Source organism: Ptiloglossa arizonensis, chromosome 2, assembly GCF_051014685.1.
Source record: "Ptiloglossa arizonensis isolate GNS036 chromosome 2, iyPtiAriz1_principal, whole genome shotgun sequence".
Lineage (NCBI taxonomy): Eukaryota > Metazoa > Arthropoda > Insecta > Hymenoptera > Colletidae > Ptiloglossa > Ptiloglossa arizonensis.
Window position 1 is genome coordinate 29,682,734 of NC_135049.1, and position 16,942 is coordinate 29,699,675.

At 48.5% G+C, this 16,942-nt stretch overlaps 1 protein-coding gene across 5 annotated transcripts in view; it reads left to right on the plus strand.

Moving 5' to 3' along the window:
• Positions 1-16,942, plus strand: part of Osp (myosin phosphatase Rho interacting protein outspread) — a 323,581-nt gene that overhangs the window by 300,210 nt on the left and 6,429 nt on the right. For 3 of the 5 annotated variants that reach the window (XM_076327530.1, XM_076327533.1, XM_076327535.1), the window contains exons 5-13: positions 796-868; positions 2,033-2,590; positions 10,507-10,679; positions 10,738-10,878; positions 11,004-11,165; positions 12,454-12,626; positions 12,848-13,803; positions 13,876-14,032; positions 14,094-16,925. In XM_076327530.1, the coding sequence (XP_076183645.1) occupies positions 796-868; positions 2,033-2,590; positions 10,507-10,679; positions 10,738-10,878; positions 11,004-11,165; positions 12,454-12,626; positions 12,848-13,803; positions 13,876-14,032; positions 14,094-16,925 (5,225 nt within the window). Of the gene's footprint in view, positions 1-795; positions 869-1,102; positions 1,507-1,777; positions 1,886-2,032; positions 2,591-10,506; positions 10,680-10,737; positions 10,879-11,003; positions 11,166-12,453; positions 12,627-12,847; positions 13,804-13,875; positions 14,033-14,093; positions 16,926-16,942 lie in introns of those variants that run through there. The other 2 variants (XM_076327531.1, XM_076327534.1) reach the window with 2 other exon arrangements.

Genomic DNA, 16,942 nt, shown 5'->3' on the forward strand with positions numbered 1-16,942 from the left:
CGTCGATGCAACCCGCGAGAAGATAACGACCACGATTTTTAATCGAAACTGCGACCTCTGTCCGCGAGACGTTCCTACCAACGGATTGCCGGCCAAGATTTATCACCGGCTCTGTCGACGCGCCCGATCTAAATAACTCCTTCCATTATATTTTCCCGCTCGGTGAACCTTCAAAATTAACAATAGAAATCAACCACCAACCAACCGTTCCACGCACCGTTTCGAAATATCCGACTCGGTCGACGATTTCTTACAATCGTAATGGAACCGAGCAACTGGACGCTTTCGGTTCAATTTTATTTAATTCGATCCAAGAGTACGTACTTTTGCTAATAGTAAATTGGAATTTTTAAGTAAAGTTGTAAAATAGAAATTAATAACGAACAAACCGCTCCATGCGCAATTTTGAAATATCGATTTTTTACAATCGTAATGGAACAGAGGAACCGGATGGCTTTCGGTTCAATTTTATTTACTTCGATCCAAGAGTACGTACTTTCGCCAATAGTAAAATGGAATTTAAGAGTAAAATTGTAAAATAGAAATTAATAACGAACAAACCGCTCCATGCGCAATTTTGAAATATCGATTTTTTACAATCGTAATGGAACAGAAGAACCGGACGCTTTCGGTTCAATGTTATTTACTTCGATCCAAGAATACGTTCTCTCGCCGATAGTAAAACGTAATCTTACAGTTGGTAAATTGCGGATAAATCGTAACAAGTATCGTTTATCGAGAAAGGTTGCGAATCGTGCGTACGATTGATCGTTTTTTCTCTTTGAAATGTTCCAGGGCCGTCACAAACGGAACGCGACGTTCCCCGGTGGACAGACCACCATTCTTCAGGTCACCCCGACGATCAGAAGTAAGTAATTCTTGCTCCATTAAAGCCTACTGTCCCTGTCGCTTACGCGAGCGATAATTCTCGAACGAGCGGCCAAAGGCTGCGCTTTCAATGGATTTATGACGTAACGTCCCGTCGAGTGACACTTAAATCGATGCTACTGGATATAAATGTTCGCGAGCGTCGTGGCGCTCGACGATTATCACCGGTGGAATAGTTATCGGTTGAACGACGAGCGTTCGAGTAACGTCCAGTTACGATAAAGATACTAAATTTTTCATACTCGCCGCGAGGGACCATCCTCCCGTGGAGATCTCGTCGACGACCTCGATGAATTCGATCGAAATTTAATCGGTGGCCGGTACCGAGGATCGCGAGACCAATCGAGCTATTCAGGCCATTGACGGATTCCTTCTCTCGCGGGTTAATATTCATAGCGAATGCCGTTCCCCGGTTAACCCTACTGGTGAAACGAGGTCGCAATGATCTACACTGTTCATTCATGCGTCGTATCCGATCGCTCGTGACAGTGTCTCTACCTGAAACTTCGCGCACGGTCTCCTGGATTTCGTACCGAGTGTCGCAATGATTCGATTCGGGTACATTGGCACCGACAATGGCCGCCGCTTCGATGGAAAAATTACAAGCACGACGCAAGTGTAAGGGGAAATAAATTTGCCACTTCGATGCAATCGTTCGGGAGGGAACGTTCCCTTAAAATTTCGTTACGAATTTATTTTCTCTAATTAAAAATCCGGTACGGTCTTCTCGCGTGTCCGAGTACTCTGACACAGGATTATCTAGGTGGTACAGTTGTCGCAAAAGGACGCAGACTCCTTAAATTTCTGTACAAATAAACAGAGTACCAATATATTGGGTTGTTCGGTAAGTCATTTTGTTTGTTTTTAGTGAAAATGAAACACGATTTTTTTAGAGTGTATAAACATTTTACTAAATTACACATTCTCCATTTTGGAGAACGAAATGACTTTCCGAACTACCCGGTACAAATACATCAGGAGAGGATATTTAATATAGGTAAGTTCTCTCCCTTAAATTGCGTAGGTGTATTAATTTTATTATGCCACAGGGTATTGCTACGGTGATAATTTCAGACAATTGAAGCCCCCAGCGTGTATCAATTTTATTCCAAAGTGGAATAAACGAATAAAATATTGTTTTCAGGTAACACCCCGAATCCTCCGCGTCCCCGGTTCAACAGTTGCCGCTCGGAGCCGCGTAACAGCACGTGGATCCCGGAGACGAGCGTCTCGACGGACCTCTGCCCTTCCGTGTTCTCCTCGTCGCCATCCTTGGTGACCAGCACCGTGGTGACGACGTCCAGCAACACGGCGATGAGCAACGGGAACGCGGAAGCGAACAACGAGCACCGTAGCAACGTGTCACCATTGAGGACCAGCACGCCGCTGGAGAACGGTAGCTACCTGACCTCGGTCCCGTCGACGTCCTCGATGAACGGCGGTGTACCCAGCACCGTGTACTCCACGGCGTCCAGCAGCGTCCCCTCCACCACGATGTCCACCGCCTCCTCGTTGACGGAGAAACCACCGATCGTACCCAACGAGGGTAGATCGAGCTACAGGGATCAACCGGCGAGCAGCGCATCGCCACCGACCAGGGACAAGCTGAGGGCCGAGGACAAGGCCAGACGCAGGATGAATCAACACGGGGAACGAGCCAACATCGGGAGTGGAGGATCGACATGTCCGAGCGAGAAACTAGGTCGGTGCACGATTTTTATCGAGAGCAAAATTTTCATCCTTGCGATTCGATTGCGAGCGATTCTTTTCACCTCGGATGAGAGATAAGTGGAACTATGTGGAGGTTGTGCTAGATTTGGGGTACACTGGAATATAGAATTGTAGTCGATTTTGTTAACTGCGGATGAGAGATGAGTAGAACTATGTGGAGGTTGTGCTAGATTTGGGATACACTGGAATATAAAATTGTAGTCGATTTTGTTAACTCTAGATGAAAGATGAGTAGAACTGTGTAGAGATTGTGCTAGATTTGGGGTACACTGGAATATAAAATTGTAGTCGATTTTGTTAACTCTAGATGGAAGATGAGTAGAACTATGTGGAGGTTGTAGTAGATTTGGGATACACTGGAATATAGAATTGTGGTCTAATTTGTTAACCTTGGATGAAAGATGAGTAGAACTATGTGGAGGTTGATGTAGATTTGAGATACACTGGAACATTGAATTGTGATCGATTTCGTTAACCCTAGATGAGAGATGAGTAGAACTATGTGGAGATTGTAGTAGATATGAGATACACTGAAACGTTGAATTGTGGTCGTTTTTGTTAACCTTGGATGAGAGCTGAATAGAACAATGTAAAAGTTGTGGTAGATCTGGGATACACTGGAACATTGAATTCTGATCGACTTATCAATTTTGCGTTAGCGTCGAATCGAACCATCTGGAGATTGTGATAAATTCGAGACACACTGGAACATTGAATCGTGATCGATTTTGTTAACCTTGGACGAGAGTTGAGTCGAACCATCTGGTCGTTGCGGTAGATTTAGAATACATTGGAACATTGAATTGTGCTCAATTGTTTAATCTAGGTGAGAGTCTCTGCGTTGAACCATCTGGATGTTACGAGTCGTGATAGATTTAGGGCACGCTGGAACATTGAACGATCAATTTTTTAACCCCGAGTTACCGCGTTGAACTTTCTGACAATTGCGCTAAATTTAGCAAACTGTTAACCGATAGAGAACGAACAATACAGAGCGATCGGATTGGCAAACACTCGCTGAATCCTTCGACTTCAACGATCGAGTCCTTCTTTCCCTTTAGTATCGAATCGTCCCGGCTCGTTACGACAGGAATTATAAATATCGAAGCGCGTGTAGTCGCTATCGATTTAATATCGCCACGAACTTGGCTAATGGATCCCGTTCGCGTATACCTGACAATAATGGCGTTAGCTCGGAGCTCGCGTTCCCATGAAGATTACCGTGGACTACTTTTTAAATACGGTCTAAATCGATTTTTAGTTTCGCTCGATGATCACGATTTATGGCACGAGGTTCGAGGAGAAATTTTATTACACTTTCATCGGCGGATCGGGTGAAATTCGTTGCAACGAGATCTGGTAACACGATTCGGTTTTACGCCAACAATGGTATCTCGTTCAATTGGTGGGGAAACTGGGTCGTTGCAACGACGACGATGATTTGCGCTCCGCGTTAAATCGTACCTGACCCATTTTCTCCGTGACAATTGATGGTATAAACAAAACGGTTAACGCGGCAACGATGGTGGGGAGTGAATCGTTCGTGCGAACATCCAGTCGGTGAACCCGTCTCGAAACGTTCGGTTCTCCTATAGAAAAATCTTCTCCCTTGAAACGATCGCGAAATCTTCGAGCCGCGATCGGGAGGTTTCCTTCTCGTCCACTCGAGAGTTGTTAACTCGTTGAACACTTGAAACTGTTCGTTCGTCGGACCCATTAGCCAACTTACGCTCCCGATACGCCTCGAGTCGCGAGTTCTTCACCGAGCGCGCTAAAAAGCAACCGGTGGCTACAAATAACAGTGACATAATTTAATCACCAGGTGGAAACGTTCATCTTGCGGTCGAAGCTCGGTAACTTCTAAGCAGAGTGTCTCTGTCATTACCACCGTGAGATTCGTTGCGGTTGAAATTAATCAGAGGCTCTTACCCGGCGTCTGGCTCCTTCGACTCCGATAGGGGATTCCAATTAAATCCAAGGGGGTTTTCTTCGTGGCGTTCCCACCATCGGGTATCTCGTACGTGCTTTCCAATCGGCGATAAGTCAGCTTGTCGTTTCCAGTGAGCTACGAGCCTTTAATCGCGATATGATTCGCCGGCTCGCTCGCCAACGTTTTCTCCTCTTGTTCGGCTTGATTTAATACGCACTATCGTCCGATTCGGGATGAAATTTTACCGTTTCCGTCTTCTCGAAACGAAACGTACGTTTTTTTTCTTTGGAAAATAATTCTACCCAGGAAGCGTTTACTATTAATCGGTCTCGTTCGTCCGGAGAAACGAATCGGAGCCGCGTTAATTTTCTTTCTCCTTACTGGATGGATCGTTTCCTTGTTGCGTGCCATCTTGATGCAAGAGAGAGTATCGTTATTGTACAGCGAAATTATTCAGAGAGGCGCTGAAAAATATCCCGATCAGATTCTACGCCGAGAAAATTAATCGACGCGATTCTTCCCTGTACGGAAATTTTGTGAAAATGTTCGCCGTCTGAAATAGTAGCTTATCGTAATGAAATTCAACTTTAACGAAATGTCATTGTAACGATAATTCACTTCGACGAAACGTCGTCGTAACAAAATTTTACTTTAACGAAAACTCATCGCGATAAATCCTACTTTAACGAAAACTTATCATAGTAAATTTCCATGTTAACGAAACGTCATCGTGAAAACTTCTACATTAACGAAAACTCATCGTAGTAAATTTTCTACTTTAACGAAACGTCATCGTAGCAAAGTTCCACTTTAACGAAACGTCATCGTGAAAAATTCTACATTGACGAAAACTCATACTAAATTTTCTACTTTAACGAAACGTCATCGTGACAAATTCTACATTAACGAAAACTCGTAGTAAATTTTCTACTTTAACGAAACATCATCCTAGCAAAGTTCTACTTCAACGAAAATTCCTCCTAAAAAATCCTACATTAACGAAAACTCATCATAGTAAATTTTCTACTTTAACGAAACATCATCCTAGCAAAGTTCTACTTCAACGAATCCTTCATTAACGAAAACGTGTCACAGTGAAATTCCACTTGAACCAACCTTCATCGTAACAAAGTTCTACATTGAAAATTCCTCGCGAAGGATCCCACTCCAAGAAAAATTCATCGCGAAACATTCCAGTTTAACGAAAACTCATCCGAGTATCCCTCTTTCTATCCTCTGGTCTCGTCTCTCCGTATTAGGAATAATTCCGCGCGCTGAAAAGAAGAATCTTCGACGGAAGGCTCGGTTATTTACGAAGCGGGGAAGGTATCTTTCGGGAATCAGCGTTCACCGTAAATCGCGGGGATCGCCCGTGGATACACGGCGTCGCGTTCCTGGTCGTTCGCCGGACGCCAATCTAAATGAAATCTACGGATCAGCCGGGAGAGCACAGAGATCACGGCGCACCGTAGTACTGCCGGCAGATTTTCTCGGAGATTGTACGCACGCAATTACGCAACAACGTAGGAAAGGGAGGTGTAATCGCGTCGGCAGAATTCCTCGCAGTCGAAATGAACGGCTGCTGCCCGAGGCACGGTTAGAAAGTTATTGGTCTCGATACTCGTCCGAGTTGCACTTCGGGTATCGGCTTCTTCGTCGAGTTTCCGCGCCAGACTTTCCAACAACGTCGTAGAAACGAGCCCACCGCCCCGAATTTCATGGTGAACTTTCAGAGTGGATCGAACTTTCGACGAACATGGAGAGAAGAGTCGAAACGAAGAAACCTCGTCGAAATTGGTGGAAAACTTGCACCAGAGCGGAAGGTACCGTGCTGACTGTCCACACTTGGGTCTGGTAACCCTGAAACAGAGATGGAAACAATTTTTATCGATTTGAACGAAAAAGTAGTTTGAGAAAACGAACGAAACTTGTTGCGGGAGGATCAGAATCTTACGACAGAGTGAAATTTTATTCGTCTCTGGGGTGACTTCGATTGTTTTTTCCGGTCAATAGATTCTTCCCCCAATCCGGAGGGTGCGGTACTCTCGTTAGCTATTAGAAGGTACTTTGTAGGCAGTCAGGGGTCGAGTTTCCCCTTCGTCCCGTTACCACTTGTTGCCTCGGTCTGCGTCTTGTCGCGAGGAATTTATCGTGCAGACCTCGGGAACATCGAGATCCCTTTTGGGTTCGTCGATCGCGAACGAAGATAATGGTAAATGAAATTTAATACACGAGGTGTGAAACATTCTTTACTCTTTAGCATGACTTCCCGAAGAGAAAAGTGATTAGAAATCGGGGCTAAGATATTGCCAAAGTGATTCGTTCCATTGAACGTTTCCTCGCAAATCCCTAGAGATCTGAATCGAACGAACATCGGTCGCGTGGAAGGAACGTTCTCTCGGTAAAAAACAGACCGAGAGATCGGAATTGAACGGATAGGATCGGTGGAATGGTTTATTTCGCGGAACGTTTACTCGTGGGAGAAAAAAACATTCGGAATGGAGTCAGAAATCGGGATAAAACAGATATCGGGGTACGGTGAAACTATCAGGTGGGATTAAATTGCCGTGCAGTCCGGAGTGTCCGGTCGAGTGCCGAGGAGCAGCCGCCCTGGCGTTAAAAACCCGGGAAAACTCGTATCCTTCGGCGTTCGTTCGTTCGTTCGTTCGTTCGGAGTTTATTCCATCGATATTTTTTTCCCCCAGTCGATGGCCGGTTCACCGTTAGGCGTAAAACGACGTCTCGCGGTCGTGGCACGCTATCATTAGAACTGGTTCCACGCGAAACAGAGCCACCGTGGCCGTAGTGGATATCGCTCTCCGCGGGTGTCGCAATCGCACTTAATTGGAATTAGGCTTTTTCGCGGAATGGTCGCTAACGAGCCCGCGGCAAGAAACTAATTCGATAATGATGCGTGAACAAATTGCATCGGGTAACGGTGTAAAGCGCGCAGTTAACGTAGGTAGAGCCACGGCGAGACGAGGCGGGGCGAGGCGTGTAGGGCCGATCGAGCGATCGAGCGAGCGAGCGGAGCGCACGCGCTCTTTTAAAAAGACACCTTGTCGCGACCGGTTCTCAATGGAATCGGCGAAACGGCGAAAAATTCGCGGCGTTCTGACGCGGTTTTTCTCGCGCGAACGATTAAAACGCTCGAGAACGCGAGACGTCACTCGCCCCCAAATGTCGTCGCGTGTTTCTTGTCGGTGTTCGAGTCGGAAGAAAAAATAACGCCGAGTGGGGCGATCACGATCGATCGATAAACTTCTGTACGGTTTCGACTGGACAATTATTATGATTGGTAACTTCCTGCTGTCGTTTCTCGAACGAGAACAAAATGGCGCGAAGGAACTTCCAAAGGGAGGTAAAAGGGAAAATCGAGAGGGCGGATGCGAGTGTCGGTTCAGTTTTCGTTCTTCGATGGTTTCTAGGGGATGCGTTCGAGTATCGATTCTTTCGATAGCAGGTTGAATATCGATAACGCTTTAGGAAGGATCGATCTATTTTTGGGAAGACTGATTCGCGATAGGAAGTTTCTATGTTCTATGGACATTCTACGGGGATTCGAATGCCGCAAACAATGTTCGAATACTGTTACGCAAAAGAAAGGTATTCGTTTACATCCGAGCTATTCGAGTGTTCGAGTACTGTTACTCAAAAGGAAAGTCTTCGCTCGTTCATTGGTTTAATACTCGACTGTTCGAATATAGTTACTCGAAAAGAATATATTCACTTGCATTTGGACTGTTCGAGTGTTCGAATACCGTTACTCAAACAGAAGATATTCATTTGCATCGAGACAGTTCAAGTGTTCGAATACCGTTACTCGAAAAGAAGATATTCACTTGCATCGTGACTGTTCGACTATTCGAATACCGTTACTCGAAAAGAATATATTCACTTGCATCGTGATTGTTCAAGTGTTTGAATATAGTTACTCGAAAAGAAGATATTCACTTGCATCTGAACTGTTCGAGTATTCGAGTACCGTTACTCGAAAAGAATATATTCACTTGCATCGTGACTGTTCGAGTGTTCGAATACCGTTACTCAAAAAGAATATATTCACTTGCATCGTGACTGTTCAAGTGTTTCAATATAGTTACTCGAAAAGAAGATATTCACTTGCATCGTGACTGTTCGAGTGTTCGAATACCGTTACTCAAAAAGAATATATTCATTTGCATCGAGACAGTTCAAGTGTTCGAATACCGTTACTCGAAAAGAAGATATTCACTTGCTTCAGGACTGTTCGACTATCCGAATACCGTTACTCAAAAAGAATATATTCACTTGTATCGTGCCTTTTCGACTATTCGAATACCGTTACTCGAAAAGAATATATTCACTTGCATCGTGCCTGTTCGACTATTCGAATACTCTGAAAGAAGGTATTCGTTTGCACGAGGACTGAAACTACTCGGCGCGACACGAATATCCGAGCGAGCACCGCGCGAAACATCGAAATACTGGAGAATTCGAACGGTACTCGAGTACGGAAGAATTCGAGGGATCCCCCCCACTCCGTGCGTCGGTATCCCGTACGCCGATTTCTCGAGGGTAACCGTATCTTTCGCGGCAAGTTCGGTATCCTCGGTTGCCGCCCACCACGAGACCCACGGGACGTTGAATGATGAATCGCTGAAAGTCAATTTGCTCCGTGGTCCATTGTTCCGCGGGTACGTAGAGAGCGGTGTCTTTTTTTGGCGATGAGGACGAAGATCGGCCGTGTCCCGCCACGACGCGTTACGGGAAACCGTTATTAGCATAGTAATGGCGGTTAGATTTTCGATGGGGGATCGATAAAAACGCGGATAAACGAGCGAGATAAGCCACTCGCCGACAGGGTGGCGAACGGGGGGTCTCGGTTATTAATTAGGCGGCGGTCAATTAACCGAGTGGTCGTCTGGGCGTGCTGGCATCGTCGCTCGAGGCGCGAGGGGGATCCAGGATGGGGAGGGGGTGTTCCACTCCGATGGAAAAGAAGTTAATTGGTTAAGCCGGGCGACGCGGCGAGACGAATGTTTGATAACAACGAGCGTGCCGTCGACCGGGACGCGTGTCGATGTTGCACTTCGTCGCTGTTAGTCAAGCGACGACTTTCTCGCCGACGTAATTATAATGCGCGAGGTCATTACCGCGCAAGGTCTTCCGTGTTCGCGGCAATCTCCCTGTTTTTCATCGGGGAACGCCCTTAATCTCTACCATCTCCGCCCGGTTAGTGGCTTCTATGAAATCCTCTGTGAAGCGGTTGATGAAGTTTCGATGGTTCACAATCTATAGCCTATTTTGTACATTTTGTAGATTGTTCCGCGTATAGAGCTCATGGGTCTAGAAGCTTTCAATCTCGTACATTGGGAGATGAACAAAAAATGTCTACTCGAAGTTTATAGACTCGAGGTTAGTCGCTTCTATGAAATCTTCTGTGAAGCGGTTGATGAAGTTTCGATGGTTCACAATCTACAGCCTGTTTTGTACATTTTGTAGATTGTTCCGCGTATAGAGTTCATGGGTCTAGAAGCTTTCAATCTCGTACATTGGGAGATGAACAAAAAATATTTACTCCAAGTTTAGACTCGAAAAGACGTCTCTTATTGGAGGACTCTAGACTCGACAACAGTTGCATACAAGTTTCCTCTTAAACTGTTGCAAAAGTTCAGGTTATAATACCTGGTTTATTATAAAACACAGGGATCTGGCGTATCCAGTAATATAATAATTTAATCCGATGTAAATAACGAACGGTGTGCTATTCTCGACTCCCTGCTTATTAACGACTAACGAACCTTTTTTGACAATACAGTCCCTGAAACCCAACACTGATTGTTCATCAACGTGTGGCACTACTCAAGTCATTGTTACATTTATCCCAACGCAAACAATTTTCGCGACTCCAATTGTACAAAGTTTCGAGGATACGTAAAGAAATTTGAAAGGAACGCTTAAACGTATTGCTCCAGACGACGACGCCTGTCGAAGAATACTCTTGGAGCACGAGAGGGAGCGAGAGGGCAAGCTACGAGACATCGCAGCCTCCTTGACCCAACCTCGAGTCCGAAGGATCAAACCCAGAACCTCCGAGCCGACCAGGGACGTGGTGGACGCCGCGAACGCTGCTTACCAAGATAAACTCGTGAGTATTTCGAATCGAGTACCCAGGAACATTTCTCATCCCAATTCTCTCCCCACAGATCAGAGGAGACCCGGACGGATGTGGCCTAGATATTTCCGGTATCAGATATTCCCCCACTTCCGAGTTGAGGGTCGATTTACCCGCGGAGGACCTGCTGAACATCAAGAAGGGCTGGCTGATGAAGCAGGGACTCAACAAGGTTCGTTTCCGATTGGAATATCCTCTCCGCGCGATTCTTTTCAAAGAGAAAAAGAAGATCTTTGCACTCATACCGATCGTTTCTCTTTTATCTCGTTCTCGGCCGTTCGACGAATCACCGCTCAGGAATGGAACAAGCACTGGTTCGTACTAAGAGGCTGCGGTCTCATGTACTACAGAGATCCCTGCGCGGAAGATAAGGGTATCATGGACGGCGTCATAGATCTGAATACCGTTACCGCCGTCACGCCCCTTCAAGTCGCAAGAAATTATGGATTCCAGACTGTGGTGAGTGTGACCGGGGAATTCGTGCGCCCGGTGATTTACGGTAATTAACATTCCGCGCGGACGGAAATCCAGTTAGCCTGTACGGGAGGCGCAGTTTTCTCGGGGCCTCGAAAACACGTGCGATGCAAACGAGTCTGGTTTACATTGTCCGCGAAGGATTAGCCCGTGGATCGCGTCGCTCGAACGGGGAAAGGATAAAGAGGGAACACACCGCTCGAACTGTCCGCGAGACCTACAGGGTGGTCCGCTGGAGACGAAACACCTCGATACAGCGCTCTCCCGTCTGGCGGGGCCTCGCGAGGGCCTTAGCTTACCCCCACTCCCGCCTGAACGCGACACTGTGCGCGCGATAGCGTCCGTGAGCCTGCTGCTCTCGTACACGAGGACACAATTATTCCAAACGCTACATTTTCCATTTTTGTTGGACGAATATTTTATTTAAAAAGGTTGGAAGCACCAAACAGTTAATATACTAGAACTTTTCTATTGTTGCGAAAGAAGGTATCGAAAATATTTTATTTAAAAAGCTTGACAACAGAACGTTACACGAGAGGAAGATTGGACAGGGAAGCAGACACCCGAGAGATAGTTAAATAATACGTTGCTGGTAAAAGCTTGCACAGTTTTGAGGAGGATCTAATGCGATAGCCTGTTGCTCTCGTACATGAGGACACAATTATTCCAAACGCTACATTTTCAATTTTTGTTGGACGAATATTTTATTTAAAACGGTTGCAAACACTAATCAATTAATACCAAAACTTTTCAATTTTTGCGAAAGAATGTATCGAGAATATTTTATTTAAAAAACTTGACAAGAGGACATGACACGAGAGGAGAATTGGAATGGGAAGCAGACACCCGAGAGATAGTCAAATAATATGTTGCTGATAAAAGCTTGCACAGTTTGGAGGAGGATGTAATGCGATAGCAATAGTGTTTCGTCGCGTGCTAGGGCATATGTGGAGGTCATGTGTCCAAGTAAAACAGTGAAGATAATCACGATTCGAATCCGACCACCCTGTATAGCTAGGTCTACCGATGAATCAGCCAGCGGGCACGTGGCTCAATTGGATTGCCGGAATTAACTTCCGTGCTTAGGCTAGGAGTGGCTGGAAAAAGTCGGTAACTCAATTTCACGGTAGAACAGATCTTACGTTCGCGGCTCTTCTCCTATTCGTGTCACCGATCCCTGTCGTCCAACTGTCCCGTTGATCGGTCCGGATGGACAATGCCTGTTGATCATTTTGTTGCGTTCATCGCGGCTCACTTGCTCTCTTGCTTCCAGGCCTGGGACGAGAGAGGATCCACCGTGTTGTCCGCGGTGACGGCTGGCATCCGGGCCAGTTGGATGTCGGCCATCAGGAGAGCTGCTAATCTACCCGATCCGGATAGCAACGCGGACGCCCTCGCGGTTTGTCAGGACGGTCAGCAGGACAACACTCCGCAGTCGCCTACCGCGTAAGTCACGGTTCAATGTAGAGACAGTAGAGACCGGATTCGAAGTGCGAGGATCGGTAGAGTAGGGACTGGATCAATGCGACGAGTTGACCTAGGCGATAACGAGGCTAACTATCTAGGTGTCTCCTAGGTTGCTTTCGCCGAGTCTCTGAGTTCTCGTCGATCCAGCAACCTCGTAAAGTCCTCTTTGCTGCCACTCGAGCAAGATTCTCTGCCCTCAGGTCCATCACAGATCGTGAAAGGGACTCTGTGGTACCTTCCACCTCCGTCACCCCGCGATCGGTCCTCTTCTCTTCGGACGAGGAGTACAGGACAGCCTCGGAGGGCGGTAGACGGGAGTCGGGCGATTGGTCCGAAGTACCGGTTTCGCCACCATTGGTAAGGAACGGGGACTGGTCCGGGGCGTTGAAGGGCTCGAGCTGGTCGGATTCCGCGAACCACGAGTGGTCCGAGCTGCCCCCGTCGCCCCCGTTGACCAGAACCGCGCTGTCGCGGGTGAAGGCTCGCTCGAGGTCGAGTTCCAGGTCCAGGGTGTACAAGAGGAGCCGCAGCTCACCACCCAGCTCGAGGAGGAGCACCCTGGACAGCGTGAGGTCGGAGGATCTCATGATGGCCTGCTGCGAGCTGGGCGAAGACGAAGAGCAGTCGAACGGTCACCTGCAGAGCAACAGCTGCCTATCGAGCTCGAACGACAGCCCGTTGATCGTCGAGCTGCTGGAGAACCAGGTGTCCCTGTTGCGCGATCAGCTGGATCAGAATCAGTCCCACCCGAGCACGCTACTAGTCATTATCGAGCGTCAGGAGAGCGAGATCGAGAGCTTGAAGTCCCAGTTGAACGCGGCACGGGCGGACGTCGCGAACGCGGAGAAGGAGTTGTCCAGGTTGAAGCAACAGAAAGCCGAGGCCTCCATCAGGGAGAAACAGGTGGAGGAACTGTTGAGCACGATACAGAGGACGGAGCAACAGAGGGACAAGGACCTGGAGGATCTCGAGAAAATGAAGAAGATGTACACGAGGGACAAGGAGATGTTGGAGTGCAAGCTGTTGGAGACGGAGGCTATACTCAGGGAGACCAGCGAGAGGTGCGAGATGCTGACGAAAGAGTTGGCCTCGAGTCACAGGACCGTCGAACACCTTCAGGCGGAGATTGCCTCCTTGAGCGACAGATTGTCGCGAGGTGAGTTTCGCTCAATGAAACCGGATAGACATCTCGTCGACAGTGTCGTTGATTTCGTTCTCGTTGTTCCAGGAATCGAAGAGAACGAACGTCTGTACAGCAAGGTCAGAGAGCTGGAAGAAAAGGGTGGGTTGTCCTCCTCGAGGGAGCGCGGGAGGAGCTTCGACTCGCTCAGCGACTTGACGAACATCGAGCTGGATCTGGACTTGAACTCTCTCGACAAAGAAAGGTAGAACGCTTTTGCAATGGTAAATGTTACGATGTCGAGGTTCACGATCGTTTGTTCACAGAATCATGGAAGAGTACGACGAGCTCCGTAGCCGATTCGAGAAGGCCATTCTGGAGATCCGCGCGATGCGCAAGGAGCTCCGCGAGGCACACGCGATGCAGGACGCCCTGGAGCTGGAGATGTTCGCGCACAAGCAGGACGCGGCCAGCGTCACCGAGACCAACCAAGCTCAGGTTCAGCTGATGGCGGCGAGGATTCAAGATCTGACGAACAAGCTAGCCGCCAGCGAGAAGCAGGTGAGGACACTGAAGCAGAAGCTGACGAAAGCCGAGTCCAGGGACAAGAGAAGATCGTTGTCGCTGAAGGGTCGCGAGTCCTTCCAGATCTCTCAGGAGATGGAGGACAAGCTGCTGGACTTGGAGACCAAGATCTGCGCGATAGAACGCGGGAAAAGCATCGGCACCACCGTGTCGACCGGTAACAGCTCGAAGGAGTCCAGTCCCAATCCAAAGAAAGAGAAGAGGAGAGAGAGCAAGAACTTGGATCGTACCAGACTGCGCAGAAAGTCGCTGGACAGTGCGACCAGCTCCGAACCGATGAAGGTGTTGATCAGACTGAGCACGCTGGAGACCAAGGTCGCGAACGTCACCGAGAACATGGCGAGCGACGCGGAAAAGGATTCCAGCGAGTGCAGCGAAGTCAGCGTTTCCTCCACCAGCGAGGTCTCCTTGGAGATAATCGCCAGATTGAGGAAACTGGAGAGAGTGGTCTCGAAGTCGAAGAGGAGACTGGAGAAATGTTTGGGCTCGACCCAGGCGGAGGACAAAGCGGAGAAGTGTTTGCGCGAAGTGAACGACATCCTGGACTCGTGTTTAGAATGTAAGAAAAGCCAGGCTAGCGCTCAAGCGACCGAGTCAGTAGGAGTAGTGGTATCTAGACTAGAAACTATACTTAAGGATAAGCTGAACGAGCTCACGGCAAGACGGCAGATGCTCGCGCAGAACGGTCAGCTGGACGATAGGGAGAAGACCAAGCTGATCGCCGAGAGGGTGGCGTTCGAGTTCGTCGTTCTGAGACAGATCAAGTGCGCGATCGGCCGGACGTTCGACAGGAGCGCCGTTCTGAGTGAATTGGTCGAAACTAGTCAGCTTGCCTCAAGCCTAATGCGTAAGATTCACGGAACTAAGCCCAAAACGTACCAAAACACGAGTTACATTCAGTATCTTACTAAAGTGTTAGCGAATAAGTTAGTACTGGTAGGTGGTATACCGGCGAACGACGCATCGAAGGAAACCTCCGCTGCGCGCAGCGAGAGCCTCAACTTCCTGCTGCAGAAGCAACGCGAGGTGAACGACGTTATGCGCCGATACAAGGAGACGAAACTTAGGCAGCTCGCGGAGGCATTGGCGGCGGAAACGTTGAGCATGTCCGATCAGGATGATCTTGGCAAGCAGGTGACCAACTCGAACAAGAAACCGTTGGAGGATCGACGCATTGGCGAGGCGTGGGCGTTGGCCCAGGAAACGGTCAGCAAGGAGCTCGTGCAGGCCGAGGTGGCGCACGTGATCATGCGTTGCGGTCAGGTGTACGAGCAGAACATCAACAGCATCACCGACGTATGCTTCAATTTCGATAGCGCGGAGAACGTCACGATGGAGTCCTGGATAGACGCCACGCAGACGAGGCTGCGACAAGAGATGGAGATATCTACGCGCGAGCTCTCGGACGCGTACGAGGAGTGTCTCTCTATCATGAAGAAGAACAAATCCTCGATAGAGAGCAAGTACGAGTCCCGACAACTGCTGACCGACTACGCGGACGTTGTCGCGCACAAAGCTTTAATAGATGCCAGGATCGGCCTACTTCAAGAGAACACGAGACAGTTGGCTACCTTCCCTGGAGAGACTTTCGTATCTAGTCTTATCCGAAACGACGACCTCCTTTCGTGTCTGTTGGGAGACGACCACGAGTTCCAAAGCAATCCGATCCTCGACGCGGAGTACAGTTACCTTTATCAGCAGTTCGCGAAGGAGTGCGAGGAGAGGATATCGGGGAAGCGCGGCTCGAAGGAGCAGCTCAAGAACGTCAGTCAGAGTTTGCTCTATTTGGAGGAGGATCTCACCGAGCTGAGCAAACGCGTCCGGGACAAAGAGAACGTCGAGAGCGGCGTCTGGCCGAAGTCGACGACAACGACCGTGACCGATTGGTCGAGCGTCTGCGACAAATGCTCCCAGCTGCGCGACCAGATCAAGAAGCTGAGCGATTACATGAACAGCTTGTCCTGCGAGCAATGCGACCAGTTACAGGACACCATACAGAGGATAACCGCCGAGCACAACAACGAACTGGAAACGCTGAAACGCAACCAAGAAATGGACATGATGGACATCAAGGGTGAACTGGACAACCAGAGGCAATCGTTGACGTCCCAGTACGAGCAAGAAGCGGCGAGTCTGCGAGAGAAGGCCAGGAAGTTGGAGCACAGACTGAACGCGATGGATTCCGAGCACTCGGCCCACGTGAACGAACTGAGGGCCGCTTATCAGAGGTCCATGAGCGCGGAATTGGACACAGACGCGGAGACACGAAAAAGGTACAAGGAGGAGATCAAACAGCTGCGAGCCTTGTGCGAGAAGGGATTACTGGCGATGGAGAACTCTCACAGACGCATCATCTCCGAGATGGAGGAGAAGCATCGACAGGAGCTGGAGAACCTGAGGGTGGAGAAGGAGCAGGCGCTTTCGGAGGAGACTCAGGCCACATTGGCGGCTCTGGACGCCATGAGGAAGGCGCACGAGCACGAGGTGCAGAAGGAGATTGCCAAGTTCAAGCAAGAGTTTCTCAAGCAGATGCAGGCGCGCGAGGATATCGGGGTGCTTCACAAGGAACACGAGTAAGCGACTGTCCGCG